Here is a 25578-nt window from a genome sequence, read left to right on the forward strand (position 1 = left end):
TAGAGTTGTTCTTAATTAGTATTTTGTAGTGAAAAATGTAATCTGTGATAAAATATTACCCTTTTAATTTTATTTTCACTTCTTCTTTAGGTATGTTTCTAGCTAAGGTGATTGAAAAGTACTTTGTGTCCCCCACTTTGTTCAGAGTCGTACGACTTGCCAGAATCGGTCGAATCCTGCGCCTCATTAAAGGCGCTAAGGGAATCCGCACTCTGCTTTTTGCTTTGATGATGTCGCTTCCTGCTTTGTTCAACATTGGCCTGCTGCTCTTCCTGGTCATGTTTATCTATGCGATATTTGGCATGTCCAACTTTGCCTATGTCAAGAAGGAAGCTGGTATAGATGACATGTTCAACTTTGAAACATTTGGCAACAGCATAATATGCCTCTTTCAAATTACCACGTCTGCTGGCTGGGATGGTTTGCTAGCCCCAATTCTTAACAGTGGGGAGCCAGACTGTAACCCTAACAAAACTCACCCAGGGAGCTCCGTTAAAGGCGACTGCGGCAACCCTTCCGTTGGGATTTTCTTCTTTGTCAGCTACATTATCATATCGTTCCTGGTAGTGGTGAACATGTACATTGCTGTGATTTTGGAGAACTTTGGTGTTGCTACTGAAGAAAGCGCTGAACCCTTGAGTGAGGATGACTTTGAGATGTTCTATGAAGTCTGGGAAAAATATGATCCTGATGCAACACAATTCATAGAATATAGTAAACTGTCTGATTTTGCAGCTTCTCTGGATCCTCCTCTTAATATACCCAAACCAAACATGCTTCAACTTATTGCAATGGATCTGCCCATGGTAAGCGGTGACAGAATTCACTGCCTTGACATCTTGTTTGCTTTCACAAAGCGTGTTTTGGGGGAAAGTGATGAGATGGATGCCCTCAGAATACAGATGGAAGATCGGTTTATGGCAGCTAATCCTTCTAAAGTCTCCTATGAACCAATTACAACCACATTAAAACGAAAACAGGAGGAGGTATCTGCTGTCATTATTCAACGGGCTTATAGACGTCATCTTCTAAGACAGTCAGTAAAGAAACTTTCATTTATGTATCGGAAAGATGGGGTTGATCTGCTTAGCAAAGAAGATATGATTATTGGTAAACTAAGTGAAAAGTCACCTCCAGAGAAAATAAATATGTCTTCATCCTCCACATCTCCGCCTTCTTATGACAGTGTAACAAAACCAGAAAAAGAAAAATATGAAGATGACGAATCAGAAAAAGAAGACAAAGGGAAAGACAGAAAAAGAAATAAAAAGTAAAATACAAAGAGCTGTCTGTGATGAATGTTCACAAGCCTGAGACAATGGCATTTTTATCAATAGCACTCTTATTGGAGGATTATGCCAAAATTACAAGTTTTCACATATTTCCTCACTGCTACAGTCAGTGCCTGTACCAAGACAAAGACCCTTCACTAGCAAACTCAGTCTGTAACAGGGAAACAACCTTGCAGAAGAGTAATGTTTATTATCAGCTGGCACTAATGGAGATGAGACACATAATTTCTACTTGGACTGTAGGAACCCTTAATGGAGTGCAAAATTACCAGTCCTAATAAGTCTGTATTTTTGTGGAATAAGTGAATCCACTGTGTACGTTTCATCTCATATGGATGTTCTCTGTGTGTCAATTTTTTTGTGATCTCATTTGCTCTAATTCACATATTGCTATTTGTAATTCTGCTGTGCTGAGAAAAAAAAAACACCAAACACCTCAATTCCTCTTGCAGAGGAACAGGTGCCAGGAATATGTAATTAAGGCATCATAATGTCAACATAGTTCTCTTCAAGCCACTTCTAAAAGCAGAAAATCAAGATTCCAGATTATTGAATCTCAGGATCTAGGTCAAATCAACAGCAAATGATAAAAAAGAACAGAGTACAGATAGAATATTTATCAGAAAACAAAACAAGGGAATAACTTTCACAGAAAAGAGGTTGTTAGTTTAGTCTCTTGGTTTTAATTTACTTATGTTTAATACTTTTTAGTAATTATTAATTTATTATAAAATCCATTTCAGATACAGTGATTTAAATAGATAAGACACACAAAACTCCGGTTTTGACAAACACGAAACCATGAAAAAAACATAGTTTCTTTCAAAGTCCAAATATATCTCATAATTCCTGAGAGATTGAAACAGCTCTTTTCAGAGAAAAGTTATGAATGCCAAATCGTACCTGCATGGAGTTACTGAAATAAAAAAGTGGTAGTCTTTTGGGGTTTTTTTCTTTTTTTAACTGTAAACCCTGTAATTTCATTAGTAACTTCCATACTTCATTCCAGAGTATGTTTCTACGCTTATTTCACATCAATTTATCCCACTTAGGACAACAATAAAATCTACACGTATAAATTGATAGCAAAGTACCTTTGGGGACAAATACTACCTTAATGTATACCTCAGACTTTAATTCCCATACTTTGGAACGATGGGCCTTGCCAGACACACAAAATATGTACATCAGAGTTGGTTTTGACGCCCCCATGGCACTTTAGTCAGGTTTCCACTGTATGTAAAGCAATCTGCTGTAGAAAGCTGAGATGACCCAAAGGGTACGCTTAAATCAGTTTTGTCCTGCTTTGTGGTTTCGATTACTTTTTTTGTCATCAAGGCTGACACTCTATATGTAGGTAAAATGTCCTCTGTTATTTAATCAGTTGTTTTATGCAGTGGTACCTGTTTGAACAAAGATACAATGACTTAAGTACTGTATTTATTGCATCACTTATGTACCCTAGTAAGTGTAGCTTATACCATTTCAATAGATAATATGATATATTCTGTAATACTCCAAATAATTGGGAAGCTTTAACTGATGCATGCTTGCTGCTATTATCCTACAGCTATTAAAGTCTAAGATGGGAAGACATGTGAGTGATAAAAAGAAAACAACTGTTCGACAAGACCATCATTCCTCATACCAGTAAGCAATAGTTTGCTGCTATTATAGATTTTATTGTTTGATTTTTGTAATCAGCAAATATGCAGTAAATAACAAGACTACACAGTACAAATATATTGCTTAAAATGTGGGACTAGAAAAAAACTTTTATAATCTATAGCTATTGATCTATTCTTGTTATTTTGAAAATTATTTTATAACATTTTATACTTACTATAAAAAACTACACATATCTTCATGTTGTGAGTAATTTTTATTGCTATTTGTGACACTTTACTGTTGGGAAACCTAAGATAGGATATAAATTGGTAATTGCAAGTTTCTGCTAATTATATTAAACATATTTTAATAAGGAATAATTTTAAAAGAAATGGACAGTACAGTTGTTTTTCTGATCAGCAGGTAGGTCTTTGTATGTGAAACAAGATAGAAGGGTTTCTTTTGAAATTATTACCTGGTCTGTCAGTTTTCAGGGTAATCTTAGTCATAGAAACATTGCTTTTCCCCAGTGTTAGTCTCACGCTGTCTGCTTTTCTTGTTATTCATAATCTTTCTTCATGAGAATGAATAGTGAACTTGGGCAGTGGACAGTGGAATACCTTGCATTTCATACAAAAGGACTAGGATATGGATGGGCTCCTGCTTTTATAGAAGCTATTGGCTGATAGTGTACTGATGAACTGCATGCAGGAAGTTGTTTTACCAAAAATAACTACATTGCTAACAATGCAAAAGAATAAAAATAACCTTTTTATGTACTTGTTTTAGTCTTTGTGTTTTTATTGCATAAAATTTATACAGATTCAACAAGTAATTGTTGGTAAAATTAAGAGGGAACCCCTTTAGCAATGAGGCTATGTGTTTTAGACATCTAGATCATGTTGCTTTATGACTTCGATCAATATCAACTTGTCACCGTCCAGACGAAATGAAATGCTTTTGTTGTCCTGACCAGAGGAGTTTTTCTAGAATTCAGAAAAGTATCCCATTCCGACTATGTGAGTTTTTATCAGATTTTTACGAGTTTTCCAGGAAGAGCTCCAGTGGTGTCCTATGGTGGCCAAGTCCAACGGAGGATGTCTCCACATCCTTGCTGAGCAGCAGATCCAGCAGACGCTGCTCACCCTGGGTTGGGTGGTCTGGGATCTGTCACCAAAATAGCCCCACAGGAAGATAACAGAGTCACTTTAATCCCATTCCCCCTCAAGAAATCCATGCTTGTCCAGAGAAGGGAAAAAGACTGATTAGAGGTGTACATGACCGCCCCACAGCTGTTTTCAGGCAACTGCTGCCTTTACAGAGCCTAAAGGGCATGGTCCCTAGCAAGAGGTTACTACATACAGGTGGCAAGCAGGGTGTGTGCAGGTGAATCTGTGCATGGAGTAATGCTTTTTTTTCCCCCATTCTCATTTCTGTTGTGAAGAGCAGCTGCTGTATACTTGGGCCAATATAGCTAACGGGAAAAAAACCTCAACTGTTGGTGTGCTTTGAAGTACAATGTGTACGTTTTTAGTAACTGATCTGATTTGAATTAAAACATTTTTTCTTTTGCAATCCAGAGTAGTTATTGTTCTAAGGTTTTAGTTGCTAATAATAATTGCACAAAGTAATAATGTAAATGCTTAAAAAAATCTTGGTCATGCTTTTGAATTGAATTTGAAGAACCAAATTGTTTTAAGTCAGTGTTGGACAGATGGGTAGTTAACCTAAAAATTCTGTGTGGAAAAAGCATGAAATGTGGTTGTAATAACTTTTCCACACATTTAGTAGTGTGCAGAAGTGTATAATGTCATCTATAAAATCATTTTACCTTATAAAATCTCTATTATTGTTAAAGTTATGTTTGTTGAAACCATGATCCAACTGAAGTCACTCTCCATTTTTGTTGACTCAAATTCTAAACTTTTTGGTCCTTTGCAAAAAGAGTAATACATTTGCAGGTTTATATATTTGAATAAACTTGCATTGTTTTATATTTCTTTTAAAGTATTCCAGTGTACCTGGAAGTTACTTGCCTTTGTGAAAGACAGTTGACTTGCAGTCTTCTTCCTTAACATGCAGGTATAAAATATAAGACAGACATTTCAGCATAATGGGTCAGTCATATATGAGTATGTAAAGCATTAAGCAAAACTTCTAGAACTGCACTTTCTTACTCTACTAGTTCACAAAGAATTAAAAATTAATAAGAAAGTCTCCCTTAAAATTTTCACATAAATGGAATTTCCTTACTCTCTTATCCACCCAGGAATGTACTTTATTTTGTGAAGATGCTATCAACATCCCCACTCTCCCACCCACTCACCTCCCCCTAGAAAAGCCCCACTATATTAGGACATAAAAAGGAGAAAGTTGTTTGTTTTTTAAATCTCAGCCTTGCTCAACTCTGAAACAAAACTCTGTTTCACTTCTAAGGACAAGACTTTTCCTGCAGCTGGCATACAAAATGACTCACATTGTAAAAAAAAAAAAAAAAAGGGGGGGGGGGGGGGAAGATGGCAGGGGGAAGAGATAGGATATTGCTTATTTGCTTTTTTTGTAGAGGCCTGAAATATGTTCCAGAGGTTGGTGGTTTTATTTTTAAGTGGAAATGTGTGTTGCTAAGTACCATAAGTACATCAGAGTCAGTAAAAGAGCATCTCTCCTCTAGCTGTTAACAGCATAGCATTTACAATAAATCGTTAAGCCTGAGCGCACCCAGCAGAGGGCACAAGCACCCGCCAGACGATGGTGACACTATGCCTGATGTCTTCAGCCACAGAAAGAGTCAAGAAATACAAATTGTAGTCACAGGCACAGGGGATAGCTTATAGCTTTTTAGAGGATTTGTAGATTTTATGCTTGGTTTTCGTTCTAGTGAACTAATGCAGCTACAACATGATAATTGTTGTGTAAAGATAGTTGCTTTGATAATTCTGTTATGACTGGACCAGCAGGTTTTTGATTTAGGTTCTGTACCCTGTAGGGCATGTGGCCCTATATCCAGAGCTGACACCACACTGGTTGCCACACTTATCTGAGCTTACTAAAATACAGCTGAAGAGTGCTGATGCACTGGGGATAGCACAGATACATAGGCAGCTTTGGCTTTACTTTTTATTAATAGGCATTATTTATTTAATCCCACAGTGCACCTATCTTCTAAAAGCCCCAGTCTTCTAAAAGAATTGCATGTAAAAGTATCTGTCTCATTTTCATGGCAAACAGCTGTAAATAACATGAAGTATTATTAAAAAATGCAATAGGGTTTTTTTTGATGTAGAAATTTCTTAAAATATTCATTCTATAGTATATATTCAAAAAGGCTTATCTAGCTTTATAGTGCATTAAGAGAAATAATCTGAAATATCTGCAGTGTAGGAATATTTAATGGATCAAATCTCTGCATTAGCAACATCATTTTCAGTGGGGGATGGTACCCATCTCTTTCATTCTCTTGAGCACAGCTACGTTTTATCTATGTGAATGCAGTCTCTGTTACTTAGCATATTTTATTTTTCCTTGTTGATCAGTGGGACAATTTGCACAGTGAAACAGACATAGCCTAGTTCTTGCCTTAAAAAAAAAAAAAAAAAAAAAAAAGAGGAGAGAGACAGAGAGATACTGCAGTGTAACCCAAGCAAAGTAAACTGCGGCACATTCTCATCCCTCCAGAGAGGGAAAATTGCATGCTGAAGCACACACATGATCTCTGCTGCAAGAAAAGCTTTTGATGAAAATAAGGAATGACACTTCATAAACAATTTATAACAATCAAACCCAGGAGTGCCAGACATTCTCTGCACTTACATTTCCTATTGTCTTAAAAAAGCATGTTACTTTCTCTTTAACAGCAATCTTAATCTTTGTAGAATCTGACAGCTGATTACAAAAAACAATATTTTTCAGAAAATGTAATCTAAACAGAATGTAATAAGCTGTTTTCATTTTCAAAGTAGTATCTGTAACATTCATATTAACAAATGGCCAGAGAATTACTTGCTTTATTGCTATTTGCAGTACCGCTTTATAAAAATGTCATGCTTGCAGATACCATAGCAACCCCAGTCATGTGGTACTTTTTGATTGCCAAACTATACAGTAGCTTTATGCCCATATTCTGCAGCAGTACTTGCATTAGTATCTGTATATAATGTTTAGCAAAAACTGCATCTGCATCCACTGTATAAGGCAAGCTGAACTGTGCCAGCAATGATCATGCTCATGGTCTCAGGCAAGCAAAATACCCTTTCCAATAACGGGCGTTGTGAATCCCTAAAACCTTTCTCTTATCTTAACTTCTTGATGGCCTTGATGGCTGTCAAATGTGATGTATAAAGGTTCATGTAGCCTTGCTGCCAATTACGTATTTATTTATATAGATGGAAGGCAGCTGCTCATGCTCTAACTGTATAAGATTAGAAATTGGATGTGATTTATGTGGTGCTGAATAGGTGGGCAGATAAATGCAGGCTCCTGATAGCTCTGTCTGGAGCTGCATGTACATCCAAGAAAAAAACTCTTTGGGGAGTGATGCTCAAGAACGCTGTCTACTCACCAGCTTTACTGCTCTTGTTTTCTCAACTACTTGAAAAGCATGTACTTGAAATTTCATTTATCTGCTATGCTGTAACAATCCTTTAGAATTTTGTTACTTTTGTATGAAAATAGAAAGAACAAGGAAGTGAGAATGGTTGTCTTGACAGGACAGTAACCAATGGCAGATATGGAGAAAACATAATAAGATCTTAACATGATTTTTCTACTTGTATTTTAGGATTAAAACCTTTATTTCACAATTGAATTTACCCCATATAAGGAGAGCTTTAAACACAGTAAATTTCAAAAGGTACATGAAAGAACTGACAAGATAGGAAATTACAGTGCAGATATTACTGAAAGGTTATTAATATAAAAACTTTTACAGAAGTTAATTGGAAGTTGATGCACTGTAAAGCTAAAAGATTGTAGTGAAGAACATGGCAGTGAGAAAAATCTTCAGCCAAGTATGATTAGAGATGGTTGTCTTGGAATGAGTGAATCTGTGTTGCTTCTGTGGTCAGAGAGAAAGCTTCATACTAAAACCTAGAATCATAAAAATGCTTTACGCATCTGTTAATATTCAAAACATGTATATTTGTATGTACCCTATTTATTAATATCTATTATTATATAACCGTCTTTAATAATTTTAGAGTGTAAAAAAATCTCGATTTTCTTAAGAAAAAAAGGATCAACTTTTTCATGTTAACTCGCTACCTACTTGTGCTCTAGTTTCTCTCTCCCTGCTCCACTATGAATTCCTCTGCCTGACATGAAGATGTCACGTGACAATTCAGACCGAAGAGGTGGGAATGAATTTCTTTTAAAAATTCATTATCATTTTTTTTTCTCCTCTGAATTACAAACAAAAAACAACAAAACCCCACTGTTCTTCAAAGCTATGATTACTCAACCAGCTCTGACTCCATTTTCACCATTGTTCTCATGGAAGTATATTTGTGGAAGTCTCAAGGAAGAACAGGTAAGCAGTGTCAGCAGCAGTGGCCATATGATTTTGACGATACATGAAAAAGAAAACTAATTTCTCAGTGTATCCACTTCAAATGCTATATCCACATCGAAAACTACTAAAAACCATGGGCCTTGTACATCAGCTTTCTGCAGAATTTAAATCAAACCCATACTGACCTAACTCTTTTCCAATTATGGATTTCCTAAAAGAGAGGTATTTTACTTTCTCTGTCCCAGCTATGTAGTTTAATAAAATTATTCTTAGTCTTTACCTTATGGTAAAAGGGTTACTTCCTTATTGCATTGTCTAAGAGAGTACGAGACATGCCTTCAAAAGCACAGTATTGGAGAAGGACATTAATTTCTCTCAAGACAGCTTTGCTAAACAAAGACTGGCAACATATGCCATCATTGCTCATCTTTGATTTGAAACATGTGAAAGACGTTAATGATTTCGCATTATTATTTTGCTAAAGATAAGTAAGGGTTATAATCTTAAGGTAAACAGTGCATGGGGAAGTCTTTAAAAAATGAATTTAAGAGGATTTCATTAGAAGTGCATCCAGGAGCCATGCCTCTGAAATGTTATTTATATTAAAAAGTGTAACAATAATAATAATATCTTGTATAACCCCTGGGGTTCAAGGCACTGGAAGGAAGCCATGTATGGTCAGTAGAGGAATGGACAGGAAGGATTTCAGAGTCCAATAGTGAATATAAATTACTCTCTAATCAAAAAAACATTTTTGTGGCATTTTTTTCTGCACCTAATGTTAAACATAAGTCACTATAATTCAGTTGTTTAATATTATTTGTGATGATTAGAATCAATATTAGAATATCGATACATTGCTTTTTCTGTTCACAGTTGGAATTGCTGGAAGACAACAATTGGCATATTGGAAATACCAGCTATTGGAAATGACATGATTTTTGTGAAATAGGGCAAGCATTAATAATATTTGGTGGTTCTTTCTGTATGGAAAGAAAAAAAAAAAAAAGAATGTAAATAAACCCTTCTAACTGCTGTCAAGTCTACTGGCAATTAGTAGTCCAACACCTGGACCAGCAACTGGACTACCAATGTTAGATTGCCATGTCAATAGCATGATAAACCAGATTAATTAAAAACAATACTATGCCTATTTTGTGAGTAACTAATAGATTTTTTTTAAAAAAAATAATTTTAAACTGCCAAATATTGGGAGAATTTAGTTGGTTTAGGTTACCAACATTGCTGTAAAACAAAAAAATCACCCTGCTTTAAAGATTTTCTTGTATTAAGACTTCCTGTTCTTGTATATAAAATGTGGATTTCTGCAAGATTATAAATCATTAAAATCCATAGGTTTGCTGCATAAAATATAGCATCTCTAATAGTTTGATTTCAGTGTACTTTCCTGATTTATTGTCAATTCTCTGATAATGTAAGAGGAGAAAGCCATTACTTCAAGTACATGAAACCCATCTTTCCAAGGCAGTATTTTAGAACTGCCTCTTACTGAAATAAATAGTCGGTAAAGGCGTACAGAAGCTCTACTGTTCTTTTTCTGATATCTCCAGTTGTCACTGTTATTCTTCCAACAACTGATGACTGAGATCTAGATAAGGAATTTAATTTTTTTAATCAATGCCTCTTCTCAAAATTTTTATCAGTAACTTTTCAGGGCATAGACTTATTTGCCACATCGTGGAAGGAGGTGTTTATTACTTTTATATATTCTAGTTTTGCTAATATTTGTTTCAATAATATTTCTTTAATATTAAAGTATGTTGGCTTGTACCAACAGTTGATTTTGACACTGTGCTGTCTGTGATGGTCAAGACTAAGACAATCTGTGTGTTGTCATCACATCAGTTAAATACTGGATTATGTATACAGCCTGTCCTGCTGTCTTGCTTAGTTTCCTGACTTTTATCTTTTACTGTTGTACATATGTACTGGAGATGTCTGAATGTTTAAAAAAGATCTCCCTGAAGCCTGGGAAGCCAGGTCTAAGATAAGGTTAGTTAGGGAGCTCAAAATAGTAACTATACTGAGATGTTTTTGAGGACCTGATGCCTGTACCTACATAACAAATGTAGAGGAAGAATATGTGAAAACTTTTTTTTTTTTTTCCCTAAAAAAGTAAAAGCTGGGGAAATGTTAAAATACAATCTGTTGACATGTTATTTCTCTCCCTTATCTCAGAGTAGTAGAATTTTTTAGAGGACAACGACCTGATTAAATTCCAGGAGAAATGGAGATGCTTGAACAAAACTAATATTAAAACTTACCATGAGGTTCAGGTATACTTATGTAACAAAGTTTAAAAGTTAAGAATTCAGAAATTCATTCTCTTTTATGGAAGTACTTCATCTATAAAGGCAAGGGCATCAGCTGTGCATAGGCGGTGTAAGATTCAAAATGCTGGTAAAGGAAATATTTTAAAGTATTTTAACACCCAAAAGCAAAACCCAAAAGCAGTCTTCAGGGTCCTGTGTTAGAATCCAGTCTAAAGGGTGTCACTCTCAATATGAATTTTCTCATAGACTTCTGCTTTAAATTTCTGTTTGTGTAGGTGAGATGCATTTGAAATGCATGTCCCTTTGGTTGAACAAGGAGTTCAAACAAGTATAGCACTTTTTGTTCAAATGCTTAATGATTAGTCTGTTTTTGGAGAAAGTGGGAGTTGGTATACCACAGCATGCTGCATCTCAAATCACTTATCAGGTGCTCAAATTCTTTCTTAGTCCCCAGGTTTTGTTTTAGGATATCAAGTCCAGTGAAAAGATATATTAGAAGGCCCACTGTAATTGAACCACACAATAGATTAAATTATTTACTGTAGGTTCTCTATCTTCCTTGATACTACTCCTCTCCACAGGTAATGAATTACTGAATAGATGCATGCCTAAGTTGAAAATTTTTTTAACAGTTTCAAAATACACATAGCACCCATTTGCTACAAAGGGGTCAATACATTTGCCTTTAATGCCATATCTAAGAGCCTACAGTTATTCTTCTAGACATAGGTTCTTTTCCCTTCTGACTTTAACACAGCTCTAGTAGAGTATAATGCGGTCTCTGTCTCCTTTCCTTCTCCTTCCTGCTCTGTTCCCAGTCTGGAAGAGAGAAGAGTTGCCTTTCAAACAGGAAGACCAGAAATCAATTTATTGCAGCAGATGGTCCAGTGTAGCTGAAGAGTAATTGGATCAGCTGTAGCAGTTATTTCACATATGAAAGCACCAGCAAATGGTGGTAGGTAACCTCATTAGCAAATAGACTTCAGCAGCAGTTAGAATTAATGTTAGAGAGGAAGAAAGAGGCATTGTTATTTAGAAAAATAAATTAGAGAAAGTTTAAGTCTTTTAGGGTTTGTAGGTAATTGTATTCCACATAAAACTATGGTTTTGCGTATGTATTCCTCGAAAAGCAGATGCACAGTACTCAGCCCTTCCTCATGGGGATAGAAGACACTCTAGAAGTGATTTTAAAACACTATGAAACACGACAAAAATACTACCTTGAAATACCCTGTTTATCTGTAAACAGAAACAGATAATTGTTCATACTTATAGACCAATAACCAACTTCCTGCTTGTACTTACTCTTATCATATAGGTAAATTGGTTTTATCCTTTTAAAACAAGTCCTTTCTGATGAAAGTGATAAGGAATTTTGGAAAGTAGGGGGTTTATTCGTAACCTTGTGAGAGTTTCTTTAGGTCTGACTGCATTTTCTTAACAGTTTCAAGAGTATAGTTAAATGTCAGGGCAGTTTCAGTGATGAACTCTAACACTAGATGTTTTCTCATGGTGTCTAATGACTTTTCTAAATCTTGCTAATCTCTACAGCTCGAAGTATCTTTAATAAAATTGAAGAGTAGAATCTGTCAGAGCCTAACCTAAATTTCTAGTCTTGCGTGCAGCTGAGAAACTGGTCTGGAAAACCTTCCTTGGAGATCACTGGCAGCTGGCCGTTCTGGTGGTGAGAAACCTGGCACCTTTAAAGCCAAAAAGCTACCAAATGTATTACTAAGCTGATCTAGCCAGCTGATTCCCTGGGTGAGAGACCGACCGGTCTATTGCTGATTCTTTCCAGCGCGTTCGCTGCAGGTGCACTGGATAACTCATGGCAGTTACTGAGCAGGTAGAAAATTCTGTCTTGTAGCACACTACAAACAACCGCACAGCATCTTAATCCTTCAATGCGTCTGTTTGTGAAAGCACCACAGTTAACAAGTCTATATTGCAGCCTACGGTGGAAACGGCAAGTGCAGAACTGGCAAGCTGTTGTGGATGAGGTTGGGTTTCTCCATCACGGTTTTCTACCCTTTACAGTTTACCAGGGTGTGAAGTGAGGGAAATAAGGGAAGAGATGGAAAGGAAGAGGAGAAGCAATGCAGTTCAGAAAGGTCAACCACGAGGTGGACAGAGAAGGGATAAAGACAAAGGGAAGGAACAATGAAGCAGGTCAGTAACTTCTGTTCCAGACTGTCACAGACTGAATTAGCTGATCTGGTTTATGATTGGTATTATAGGCAATCCACTGTTTAATTTAGCATTAAGAAAAATGATGTAATATCGTCCACTGAAAATAGGAAGTTTTCAACTTGATTTCAGTGACGGGATTCTTTAGGATAAGGGGTATTAAGCAATTGCACAGCTCTCTTTGTATTTATAAACATGCATGCTTAGGAATTTCTGGCTGCATCTGATCAGTTTATGTATTGAGGGGTTTACTGCAAATTTGTCTAAAATAATCTTGTCTATTACTGCCAATTAAACTGACACATCATGATTAATTATTATTGTCAGAGATAGTGCAGTGTATTTCAGTTAGCATTCCATATCACTACCCTTTCCTAATCTTAGTTGTTCTTAGCTAGCAGAGGAGTTGGGTCACCTCAGTGGTTTTATCAGCACTGTCTTCCTAATACTTTTAGAAACTCTGGAATTGTTCTGGCCTTTCAAAGCCGATTAAAAACATGGGGACATTTATATTCCAATATAACTGAAGAATATTCTAATCAGCTGGGCATTCTGTTGGGATACACTGTCAATTTAGGAGTTCCTTCCCAACACGCTTGAAGGCATTCTGGGAAAGCCTTGTCAAGGTGGGTTTGAATTTGTTACAGTGCTGGTAGGTACTTCTAGTGTCCAGGGTTTATATAAGGGACTTGTTAACACAGCTGCTAGATAGAGAACGGAACACAGAAGTTAGGATCAAATCTTACCAAATAAGTGAATTTTCCTGAAGTTGATTGATTTAGGAAGAAAACATCATTATTTGCGTATTATCAATGCAAAATTATTCTCTTGCTTTATAGACTTACATCAAATTATTTTCCAGTATTCCAGTTTCCTTCCCTGAAATGTAATGCATTTATCTTGAATCTCCTGATTCAGTGTGAATATAGTATAAGCAATGCGGACAGCCATACTTTTATCAAGCTGGGTATCATACATCCACTTAAAAGAAATTACAATTGTATTTCATTTATCTGTGGCTTTCTCTTTCCCTCCTTAAAATTCTAGAGAGATCTTTGGTGAGTAAGATCTGGTGTTGGTGACTCACTGTGATTTTTGTTTCAGTAACGCTTCGACAGCTGACACCTTCGAAAGTGTCTCATACTTACTAATTGTCAAATAGGTCTAAATCAGGCCATAGTTTCACAAACATATTTAACTACCATAAGCTGGCAACATAAGTGAAAGAAGAAGCCCTGCCCTTCCCTTTTACGTAGGTTAGCACACCATTTGTGTTGCCCTACAGCAGACTAGATTGGAGAACTAAAAACTCAGTTAAAAAAAAAAGTTTAAGCTAGATAATTTCACTATTCAATTCACTATATGGCCATACAAATGCTTGTGGTAAGACAAAAAGGAGATGGACAGTAGCAAGCAATGCCCTTGGGTACTAATTTGGAATTTGTGAAACTACGGCTTTGGTTATCTCTTGGTAGTTCCTCAAGTTGAAAACTTGATGTTTTCCTTCCCACCTAGAGGAGAAATAAAATTACAAAGGAAACAGGAAAGTATCTGTATTAAGAGAATTAAAAATCAGGATTTACACCCCGTGGTAGCCTAGTCAAAATGGCAATGTAGGTCAGACTCAAAACTGTGCATGTCCAGTTTACGATAGTCTATACCTCTGACATAATTAATCTGTTCTTAAAAACAAAAAATGTTAACTAAAATTAGTAATGTTGCACTTCTGTAATACGGATGAAATTTCCATTTTTATCTCCACTGAACTTCACTATGTGTATTAAATTCATTTTACCAAAATAGATATTTTTCATATCAACAAAGATAATATTCATCAAAATTCTCAAAATGTAATTAATTTATGTTGAGCTTTTTTATTTAAATTTTTATTTAAAATGGTACCCAGTTGCATTTAAATCCACTAGAAGAAAGTCAATGGGCTCCAGAAGGTGCTGCCTCTTAAAGCAGCGAGGGGCTGTTAATCATCAGGATTTTGGCAAGATGTGAAGCAGCAGCTCCCGCTGAGCCCACAGCTCATCAGAGGCCAGAAGTTGGGTATCACTAGTTAACCTGCCTCACCATCCTCTGATGATACTGTGATTCCCTGATTCCATGACTGCTGCACACTACTCAAAATCCAACCCCATGCCATCTTTGCCTCTATGCAAATGCTTGCTGACTTGTAGATTAAACATAGACTAATATTGTGATTTTATATTTTTCTGAATTATTTATCTCTACCATAACTTCTAAGTTACAAACTGACGCTTATTTAAAAAAAAAAAAAAACAAAACAAGGGTGGGGGGGGGGTGGGGGGGGGTGGGGGTGGTGTGGGACAGGACATAACACATGACCCCAAAAACCTAAAACAAAGCAGAAAAACCAACAAAACAAAACAAAAAAAAATCAAGAACATATTTATGGAAACTCGGAAACTGAACAGCATTGTATTGGAACTTTCATGCTTTATGACTAATGAACAATTTGTGGACACCTAATATTTCAAATTTCAGTTTATTATTTAATTCATGTTCTGTTAATATCATTTTAAAAAACACTGTTTTCTGGTAGTGTATTGCTGTAAGCTATGTCAGCAGTACAAATACGTCCCTTCATGGCAACTGTTACAGCTTCTCTAAGTTTAATCACAGTAATTAAAATATACTCAGGAGTATAAGCTTTTGCTTACATAGCTTTATTTTCCATGTGTTCTGCTGCAACTAGTTTTATAGCCTCAAATATGTGATGTAAAATTTCTTAATTGTGTCTTTCAATCATTGTACTTTCAGTACAGGAATTATTTTCTTCAAAGTTTTGTCTAGCGAGAAAACTGCTTGCTTGTTCTTTAAGCATCTTAGTCACAGTAGTCCCTGTATTTGTCACCTCCAAATCAGACTACTGCATGTGTAGCTACTGATTTATCAGCCAGTAATTTTGTCTATCCACAAGAGAAATAAAAGATGTGTAGCCAACCAACTTCAGTTACGTCTGAGTGATGGTTTTTAAACCTGGATTATTTATAGTCCTTCTTGGGAGGGATTTATAGCCCTTATCCAATCTTGCCACAAATAATTAGACAAAAGTATGACTACAATACAGTCCATAAATTATATGTAGTGCCACCTCTTAAGATATGCTTGTTCTGGTTATTTCAGTTTCCAAAAAACACTGTTTCCAGTTAAAAAAAAAGGGTTGGGTTGGGTTTCTTTCTGGCTTTTGTGCATGCATAAAAAATAATCTGTGAAGAATGCATAGAATCTGAGGATTAATATGATTTCCTCTTCAGGATTTGCATAACTTGGAAGCACATCATGCATAACTATCTTTGCCATAGCCATGTTTTCCAGGGATCAGAAGAGATATATTTTTTTAAGGAGTTTTTATTCAATTTAAGGTAAGTCTTTGAATTCCAGAAATCCTGTGAAGCAAAACATCTCCATGACTTTTTATAAAATAGGCTGTGTACTCATTTATTATGATGCAGGTGATTTTTTTTTTATTTATTGATTGATTGATTTCAATGCTAATTGTTCTTGAGGTGTTTAGAGTAAAAATTAAGGATTTTCATTTTTTTAATAACTTCTTAATGTCTAACAGGACAGATAATAATATTAAGATGTAATATCCCATAAGTTGTTTTTCTTGCTATCCCACCTCAAATGGCTTTTTATCACTTTTGGCTGCCTCAACCTACCCACCTGGGTCATGCCATCAAGAAGCAGATTGTACCTAAGCTGAATGCAAGGATTCCCAGATGGTGATTTTTTAAATCAACCTGATACAATTATCTCATATTTGCAAGCAACTGTGAGAAATTCTCCCTCCCTCAAAGTCCTTATCAGTCATTGAATTCAAGTCAGCTTTTTGAGCAATAAATATTTTGATACAGAATATGCATAAATGCGCTTCTTTGAATAACCATCATTTCTGATAAGAGTATCGAAGTCATGCATCTGAAAATAATTGATTAACCAATTTATACATATATCTAGTAATTACATATGTCTTTTAAACTAATAAGAAAATAAAAATATCTTTTCTTAGCTTTAAATGATTTAATCAAAGCAGTACTCCCCTATGAATTGATAGACTCATACTTTCTCATCTTGGGGCTCTCTGCCAAGATTCCTATGTATGGAAAAAAATTAGACTGAAAGTTTTAAAATTAGATCTTACTTGTCTATCCATTAACCGTAATAAAATAGAAAACAGTAAGTCACTTGGATGCCAGGCTCAGTAAATGTACCAAGATTTGGGGGGGGGGGGGGGGCGGGGAATAGAGAGAGACTGGATTAATTCTGCAGCATGCCTGCTGAGCAGGTGGCTAAATTCCTGAAGCAGGCAGCCAGCATGCTCTGCAGCAGTTTGCAGGTGTTGTTAGGACAGCAGCATTTTGCAGTTTGTGTTTTCAGAAATCCACTGATTTTGCTGATGCCTTTGAAGAGAATATTGAGAAATTTAATAAACTCCTGGTTCCTTAGAGGGTTATGAGCATAAATTAATACTATGAAGTCCCAGAGGTATGAACTGGCTAAAACAGTGTCGTCTTCACTATACAGATTCAGGAAAATGTCTATGTTATTGTAAGAAATAATAAAAAACCTTCTAGTGCTATTGGCTACCTTTGCAGGAACAGAGATTAGTAGTGACTCCAGCTTTTGTGGGTTTAGTTCCAAGTGCGGAATGTAAATAGATCAGATAATGAACTTCAATATTAAAACCAAAAAAAGCTAATATTTAGTCACAATATTTTTGAAAGTTAAGGGGAGCATAATTAAGCCAGAATAGTGCCTGTGAATTTATTATTTCAAGGTGAATGGTAGACATGTGCCTAATAATTGCATTTTGATGATTTTTTTTCAGGGCAAAATTAGAGGACTTGATTACATGTGCCATCAAATGAAATGCTAGCGCATGGTAACTTGAGTAATAGCCAAGAATGGCGGCAAAAACCCTGCAGGCTGATGGCTGGTGTAGTGTGTGAAGTCATTCACTGCTATGGTTGCTACATGATTAGTGAGCAAAGTGTCAAGTTATCAGCCTGTAAACAAAGCAGACAGACATTACTTTAAGCCTTATTTTATTGTCAATTAAAAACCAGTATAGCAAATCAACTGTAAAGTAGTTAATTTCTACCTGCCATACGGGGAGGGAGGCATGCCAAGTCCAGGGAGCCTGAATCAAAGACTTCTGTGTTAGAAAAAAGGGTTGTTTTCTAGAAGTGATAGCTATGGGGTGGTGGGGTGGCACGCAGTGCAACATCTTTTCCTAAAAGCCAGTGTCTAGGCAAGCCAAGTGCCTTCAACATTTGGTGATATAGTTAGACCTAGATGCTGTTCTGTGCCCGAACCCTTTACACTCAGAGTACACAGATGTGTGGGAGCGAGTCTGCAGGAGTTCGTTTCAGCCAGACTGACGTTATTAACCCTGCCTCAACACCAGCCCTGTCCTAGGCTCAGTGCAGAGACAGATGAGCACCTTTATAGAATGCTACCCCCCTACTCCCGTTTTTTCCATTATGTGGTTGATGAGAAAGTCAGTGTTTTGATGTTGGTGTCTGTAACAGAGATAAGCTTTTTTGCTGCAGTTGTACTAGTTACAAAGCAACTGATGCAAAGGTGAACCTGTTGTTCTGTGGAATGATGTAGACACAGGAAAATAATTTCAAATTAAATCTTTCTTCTTTTTTTTTTTCTCCAATTCTGCACAGCATAATGAAGTTCCTCTGGTCTCCTGATTCTGCCATCCAAAGAATTACTGGTAAGTACAACACTGAATGAAGCATTCTACTTTGTTCAGGTTTTCTTTAAAAAGCTCTTCATAGCAGTAAATTAGAATGAAAATTTAGAAAAAAGAGGGTGATTAGATATTACCTAAGAATTCTACCTAGTGCTAGTTATACTATGCCTATGCTGCTCAGCATTTCAGAAAGTGACAAGGCATGCCAAATAAAATAAAAATTCTAGGGCTAAAATGCAAACAAGTTACTTTTAACTCACTCATTACCTACTTGCGATATTTTCGGTGTACTTAACAAAACTTTTATTTACTGGTGTAGTGTTATTCCAATTAAAAATAAAGGATGCTACTTCATTCTGGTGAATGATAATGAGATACAGCTCCCAATTCCAGCTTTAGACTATGAATCCAGCAGTCTAAGTCTTTCTAGGATTTGAGTGATTGTGAGCAGTTACCATTTGACAGTCATTCAGCAGCTATGTGAAATGCATTAGCCATTGCAGGGCAGTATAAACAAGTCTGCATTGCTGCTCTGCCTGTTCTCTGTATAGACAGGAGAATTCTCCAGAGCTCTCAGACTGGCATCTCTGAAAAGCTTTGCATTTACTTACTATTCATTATTAATTGTTAAATGCTTGCAGCACACTTGATATTGTGAAAAGTACAAAGATAGAGTCCCTGCCTGGAGGAGCTTACTTTACAAGATAAGCAGAACCAACTCATTCTTTTGCTATACAACAAATACAGCTTTTTTTGTAGTTTGTTCACATTCTCTGAAACTCAGATGATACAGGCTTCAGTGCCCGTTATGTAACACTTCTTTACTGACTTGCACGTTACCCGGTTCAGAGTGAAGGATCTGTCAGAGCACACTTGGGTATATGCAGTGTGGCAGATTTTACTGTTCTGAACAATTGGTCCCAACTGCTCTTATTTTTTATTTGAGGTTTCAAATCGTTTTTGAAAGATAGAAAATTTCATGTTAATATCCTAAGCAGAAGAAAGAATGAATCTCTGGATGGGAAGACAAGCTGGAGCTGATGCATACTGAATAGCAAGAGAGGTATAATATTGGCAGGGCCTCTGACTAGTCTGTTCCCTTCTCCATAAGGCAGAAAGTTTTATGGTTTTGCTGGGTGGGAATAAAAGGGGAATTAATAGGTTGAGCAAAGGTGGCATTCTCTTGAAGAAAGAAAAATGTATGCTACCCTGCATATTATAAATGGAATGTGTATGATTTTATTTGTATGTGTTTTCCTTTCAGGGAAGAATTAGGACATGGCAGATTTGAGGGGTTTTATGTCCACAGTTATACGTGCTCCATCCCACTCCTTCCAAAATCCCAACTATACTTAGCAGTTTTTGGAAGGCTTCATAACTAGTAACAAAGCGCTAAATGTAAAGATGTGGGTAGATGAGGGGGAATTTTGTAACTAAAAACAAAGGATAAAATGGCAGGAAAAAGCAGGCAAGAGGAAGTGGGTGACCTGAAGCATGCAGAGAAGGAGAAAAATAAAAATATTCTGAAAAAAGTAGAGCTAGAAGAAAAAAATGTGATCCAATCTTGACAAACACAAAGCATCTCTGCAATAGTTTCTGAATCCTGTATGTTTTACTTGTAGTAGGCTGGTCTATGAATGAGTCAGTTGTTTTAGTCGGACAGGAGATTATAATGAGGAAAAAAAAAAGCGGGGGGGGGGGGGCAGGGAATGGGAAGTGGTCAGTCTGGGGGCTCCTAACTGGGCAGAAGTTGAGGTGTCAGGTCAGAACAAATGAGTCGAAGACTCCTGGCTTGGCTGCCTACAGGTGCCACTGCAATTAACCTGGTGAGGCAGTGCCTGGAGCTTGTTAGGACTATGGGGGTGCTGGCAGCAAAAACAGGGGACTGACTTCTAAGAGGGGTGGTGGTGAGCATTTGGAGCTGCTCAGCTTCCTCCTGTTCAGTATATAGGAACTTAGGGCATCTTCAGATAAGTTTTAGCCACGCAGATACTCCGTGTATTCTGTTCTAAATCTTTTCCCTGTAGTACTTTATTCTTTCTGTTGAGTCTGAGCTGCCTAGTCACCATCCACTCATCAAATTCCTAAACGGAAGATTCCTACAGATGCCAGTCTTAGCTGGAACTGGGTAAACACAGTTCAGAAAAATTGGCATACAGCCACTCAGCTTACTGTGATTTCACTTTTCAGTTCAGGATACCAGATACTCATCATTGACATTACAATTCTTTCTGTAACATTCAGACCCTTTTACAGAGAGATATTCAAGTTTATATATCAATAATCTATTCTAAATAATCTAAAAGCATCACAAGCATCAACATACACTTTGCAATAAATATGGTCCAAAGGGATCTTGACAAATTCATATTTGTTTTAACGAATAGGCCAGAAGGAATATCGAGATGATCGAAGTATAACTTCTTTCAAAATGTGGCTAATGGGACGTGATCAGCTGAAGGAAAAAACCCAATTGAACTCTGAAAGTGCATTAGAATAGGCCACAGAAGAAAATAATAGGTCTAGGATCAATATTTCAGACACAAAAAATTTAAGCAAAACTAGCTTAGATACTGAATACTAAAGACAACTTCAATGTAATGACAGAAACAGAGATAATTGAAAGTATTCTCCATGTTTGAAGCTCTTGACTGTGTAGTCAATTTTACAAATAAGCATTCTGGATACTATTGAAGCACCAAAAATGGGAAGTGAGGGGAATGAATCTTACTTTAGTTGTAACCATTTAGACAGAGCACTGAAAGGCAATCAACATCTACAGAGTGCTGGAAAAAGGTTTGGATTCTTTAAAAGGTGTTAATTTGTAAAACCAGGGCTAGGATTCATTCCAACATGCAAATATTTTTTTAAATACCACTGATATTTATACATCAAAATAGTTAGAAAAAACAACTTTGGGCATGATGGTCCATCAGCCCAATTACTTTATATTTGCTGACTGAGATTTTGAATAAAAATAGGCTAAGATCTTCTAAAACTTCCTTTGCTTTGATTTTCAAATTACTGCAATATATAACGCTTCAATCTTCTTGAAAATAGAAATACAGATACTAGGCATGTTTGAGAGCTGAAGAGGTTATTATGGTAAATAACACAGCACCTATATATTCATTCCTCTAGAGACTGCTATACAGAAGCACACACATATGCCTTTGTTGCAGCTGCACAAAATTTCCGTTTCTGATCCATTCTTAATTCTCATGATCAAAAGAGTTCCCATTCCCAGCGTATCTCCTATGGTGTGTTATCTGGATATGACTTACAGGTTTTACCTCCACAATCATTTGGGTACAGGAAAGGAAGCATCAAGAGGTAAGGTCATAGTAACGCTTCCTCAGTCCTTGTGTTCCTATAATATAACATCTGCAGGGAAATCAGGCTTTGTAATCCTGAACTGTAACATCTAAGCACAGAGCAAGAGAAATACCTACCTAGATGCTGTGACCTGTCAAAGGCGGGGGGGGGGGGGGACGGGACGGGGAAGGTTTTACAAAAGCTTATTATTTGATAACACTTTGTAAAAAAAGGAATAATTTGCTCAATTTGGAATGTCTCCTTCCAAACAGTAGATGCCCAGCTATACTGGTTAAAATAATTGTTAATGTAAGCAAGTAAGCATATTTAATTTACTTTCTTTTTTCATTACTGAAAAACATTGTGCTCTTTTCTGCCAAATTGTAGGAAATATAATAATATAAAAATCATGCTTGTAATGGCTTCAGACTTCAGCCTGCAAGTGCAATCCAGAAAGCTAAATGCAGCAGTAGCAGTAGGCAGCTTCACCCAGGTAAACGCTAGGAATACCTCAGGAGCAGTTAACACTTCAACAGCAAAACCTTCAAAGCACAGAGGACAGCTGAGCCACACCCGTATAGGAAGAGTCATACATAGTTTTATGCAATGGTATTTTTTTATAATAAACTCAGGAATTTTAATTTACCAAAGCCAATACAACACTAAGGTTCAAATGTTAGAATTTTCTACTGTATTATATATTACATTTTATTCAGCTATTTATTCTGGTTTTCAAAAAAAAAGTTTACTTGAGGAATATATTTTTTCCCCACTGGTGTTTCAGTAGGCCAAATAATGGTTTAGACTAAAGGATTTATTATCATTCGAAAGATTGTTATTTTGTTTTCTTGCACAAATTTAATAATTTGTTCTGCACTTTGCTTGCAGGATTTTGGTGGAAAATTTTCTAAATCATCTTTGGTAGTTATTTTTCTAGTTATTATTACAAGCTTAAGATCCTTTGGGAGATTGATGCATTATACATCTATAATTATTTCAACTCCCTCCTGTTTCTGTTCAATAAAAAATTTCATATCAATAGCTCTTGGCACACAATAGCTATGCAGAGCTCCTTGTCTCTGCAGGCAAGAAATCCCAACCCGTATAGATGATGAATTCTCAGTGCCACAAAACCCTGCATTGTTGTCTGTTATTCACCATTCATCCAGAGACCATGTGAATCCTCTTTCTCTAATAATTATATATTTATATCAGGTAGACTGCAAAGATATTTGGGAACAGGAGGAAGCTATTGCGGGAGTATGCTGAAGGAATCTTGGAAAAGTTCCACAAGCTTAATGCGTTCTAGTGGCTATTCCTAGCCAAAGAAACTGATGATTCTGAGACTTCAGGCTCCTGTTGAATACAAAGTATGCAAAGCAAGGCAGGGAGGCGTTTGAATCAAGGTGAACATTACTGATGCATTCTAAATTGTTACAGGTACTGTGCTTTGTAGTGAGATGCCAATTAGGAAAGAAGACTGCCTGTTAGGCTGCTGTGAGTAGTTTTACCAACATTTTTTTGGCATTTTTGTTCTGTTGGTTGTGTGTTGGATGTGAGGGAATTAAAAGAAAACCAACTTGCTGCTCTTTTGCAACTCCTGGAATGCACCAAAAAGTGCTTCAGTTATAATTCAGTTGCACTGATGAACTTCACCATCTATATCTTATGGTGGCATTGTCCAAAACATTTAGTATTCCAGCATTTGTAATACATCCAGGACAATACCTTTGTATATTTTCTTCAGACAGAAGGATCAGAAAAGAACTCTTCTGTTAAAAAATTATTTGTAATGCAAATTTTTAAAATTGAAACGTTAACAAAATAGCAACACAAGTACAACTGGGAGGGTAGGGAATCATTTAACTCCAAGTTATCAAGCGTCATGTCTTAACCATGTTATGACTTACACAGGCTTGCTGCTGCTCCTTATTTCCCATTTCAAATCTCAGTTAAAATATTGCTAAATGTACAGAAAATACTTTCTTCCTATTGTCATCTTAAGAAACTACCACATATCACTTAAGGCAGTTATATGATTCCTAATGGGGTGGCATGCAGTGAGTACAGGCAGTAATGTGACCCCAAAAAGTTTTTTCTCTATAAAGATATGTGCTCAAATTATATTAAAAGAAGGTCTCAGACCCTCAAAGTATTTTGTAAGAATTTTCAGTAGGGTCCACAGGTAAACATGTGAATACACACTCAGTATTCAACAGCACTAATAGTAGTCCTTGTGAGTGAAGGGTAGATTGCATTTTACTGAAATAGCAGAAGAAAGGATAAGCAACACATCATTAGCACGAATAAGAAGAAAAGGAGAGAAACAATACGTACTTTTATCTTTGGTATTCTGAATGCTGTGTGTTGACATATCAGCCATGGACTCCATTTTATTACTGTATATCAAAAATTGAAATATATGAGATTAACCAGTGAAGACTTGATGAACAATAGTAATATTCCTTATTATTATTAGCACAACTAAGAGCAAGCCTCAGAGAATGTGACATTCAGAACACTGGAGGACTGCCAATCTTACTCCAAATCTATAAACACTAGAAATGACATTTTGAAGAACTATTGATTAGTTACACGGATGTCAATTCCAAGTAAAATAGTGAAGATTTTTAGACCTGAGCAACAAAAAATTTAGAGGCTAAAGTGGTAATCATGGTAACCAGGACAAAGATAAATCTTGTCAAGTTACTCCTTTTTTTGACAAGACCATAGACCTATTTTAAAAGGCAAATGTAGATGCATAGTTGTTGGTTGTTTTTTTTGGTTTTTTTTTTAAAGGAACTAAATATCACACGTTCACTAAACACATATATTAGGTGGGGGACAACCTTGGCTAATAGATTTTAAAACATTACTAATGGGGAAATGTAACTGAGTGGTATTATTTCTAGGAAGGATCCTCTATGAATATTTTTTTTTAATTTGGTGTAATTAGTACTCTTGTCAGTTATGCAAATGATACTGTAAGGTTTTTGGTAGCGAAGTTTGCAGAGGACATGAAAAAAGAACAAGGTTTACAAGGTTGCTCTTTCAGGGCAAGCTGGGTAGTCTCGTTTAAAAATTTGAGTTGAAAACAACATATTCAAATATAGTCAAATGCATGGTACAGCAATTGGGACTTGAAAATATAGGATAAGAAAGTTCATTTTCAAATGAAACAAGAATGAAAGAGTTAAAAGCCAAAACCACCTCAGAGTGAGCGGTCCTGCAAAGAAGCCCAGCTTGGTCCTCTGACGACTAGAATGGGGAGCAGTGAGCAGAAGCAGGGACGTGAGTGTGGTATGAGTTGGGACATGTTGCACTGATGAGATTTCTTTAGGATATTCTGCCTTTTGTTCAGGAAAGATTTTGAAATTCTATTAATGGATTGTGGGAGAGCCACAAATGTGTTTTGGAGGACTGGCTTTAAACCAATCTTAAGAGATTTAAACTGAGATTTAAACCAGGCTTAAGGAACTTAGCTTATGAACTTGCTGAAGAGAAAATTAAGAGGCACATGACTGCTGAAGATATTACGCTGTCAGCAGGTCTGAAAATGGAGTGATATTACCTAACAACCAGCAGTTGATAGTAGGTGAGTTCACCTTGTAAAATGCAGTTTATTGTAAATAAGTG

The 25578-nt window shown here is 36.3% G+C and overlaps 1 protein-coding gene across 1 annotated transcript in view; it reads left to right on the top strand.

Annotated features, from left to right (window-relative positions):
* Positions 1 to 3670, top strand: part of LOC101919649 (sodium channel protein type 2 subunit alpha-like) — a 78060-nt gene extending 74390 nt beyond the window's left edge. The window contains exon 27 of the mRNA XM_027782709.2: positions 91 to 3670. Within this exon, the coding sequence (XP_027638510.2) occupies positions 91 to 1274 (1184 nt within the window). The 3' untranslated portion in view covers positions 1275 to 3670. The remainder of the gene's footprint in view (positions 1 to 90) is intronic.
* The last annotated feature ends 21908 nt before the right edge of the window (positions 3671 to 25578 follow it).

Source organism: Falco peregrinus, chromosome 8, assembly GCF_023634155.1.
Source record: "Falco peregrinus isolate bFalPer1 chromosome 8, bFalPer1.pri, whole genome shotgun sequence".
Classification (NCBI taxonomy): Eukaryota; Metazoa; Chordata; class Aves; order Falconiformes; family Falconidae; genus Falco; species Falco peregrinus.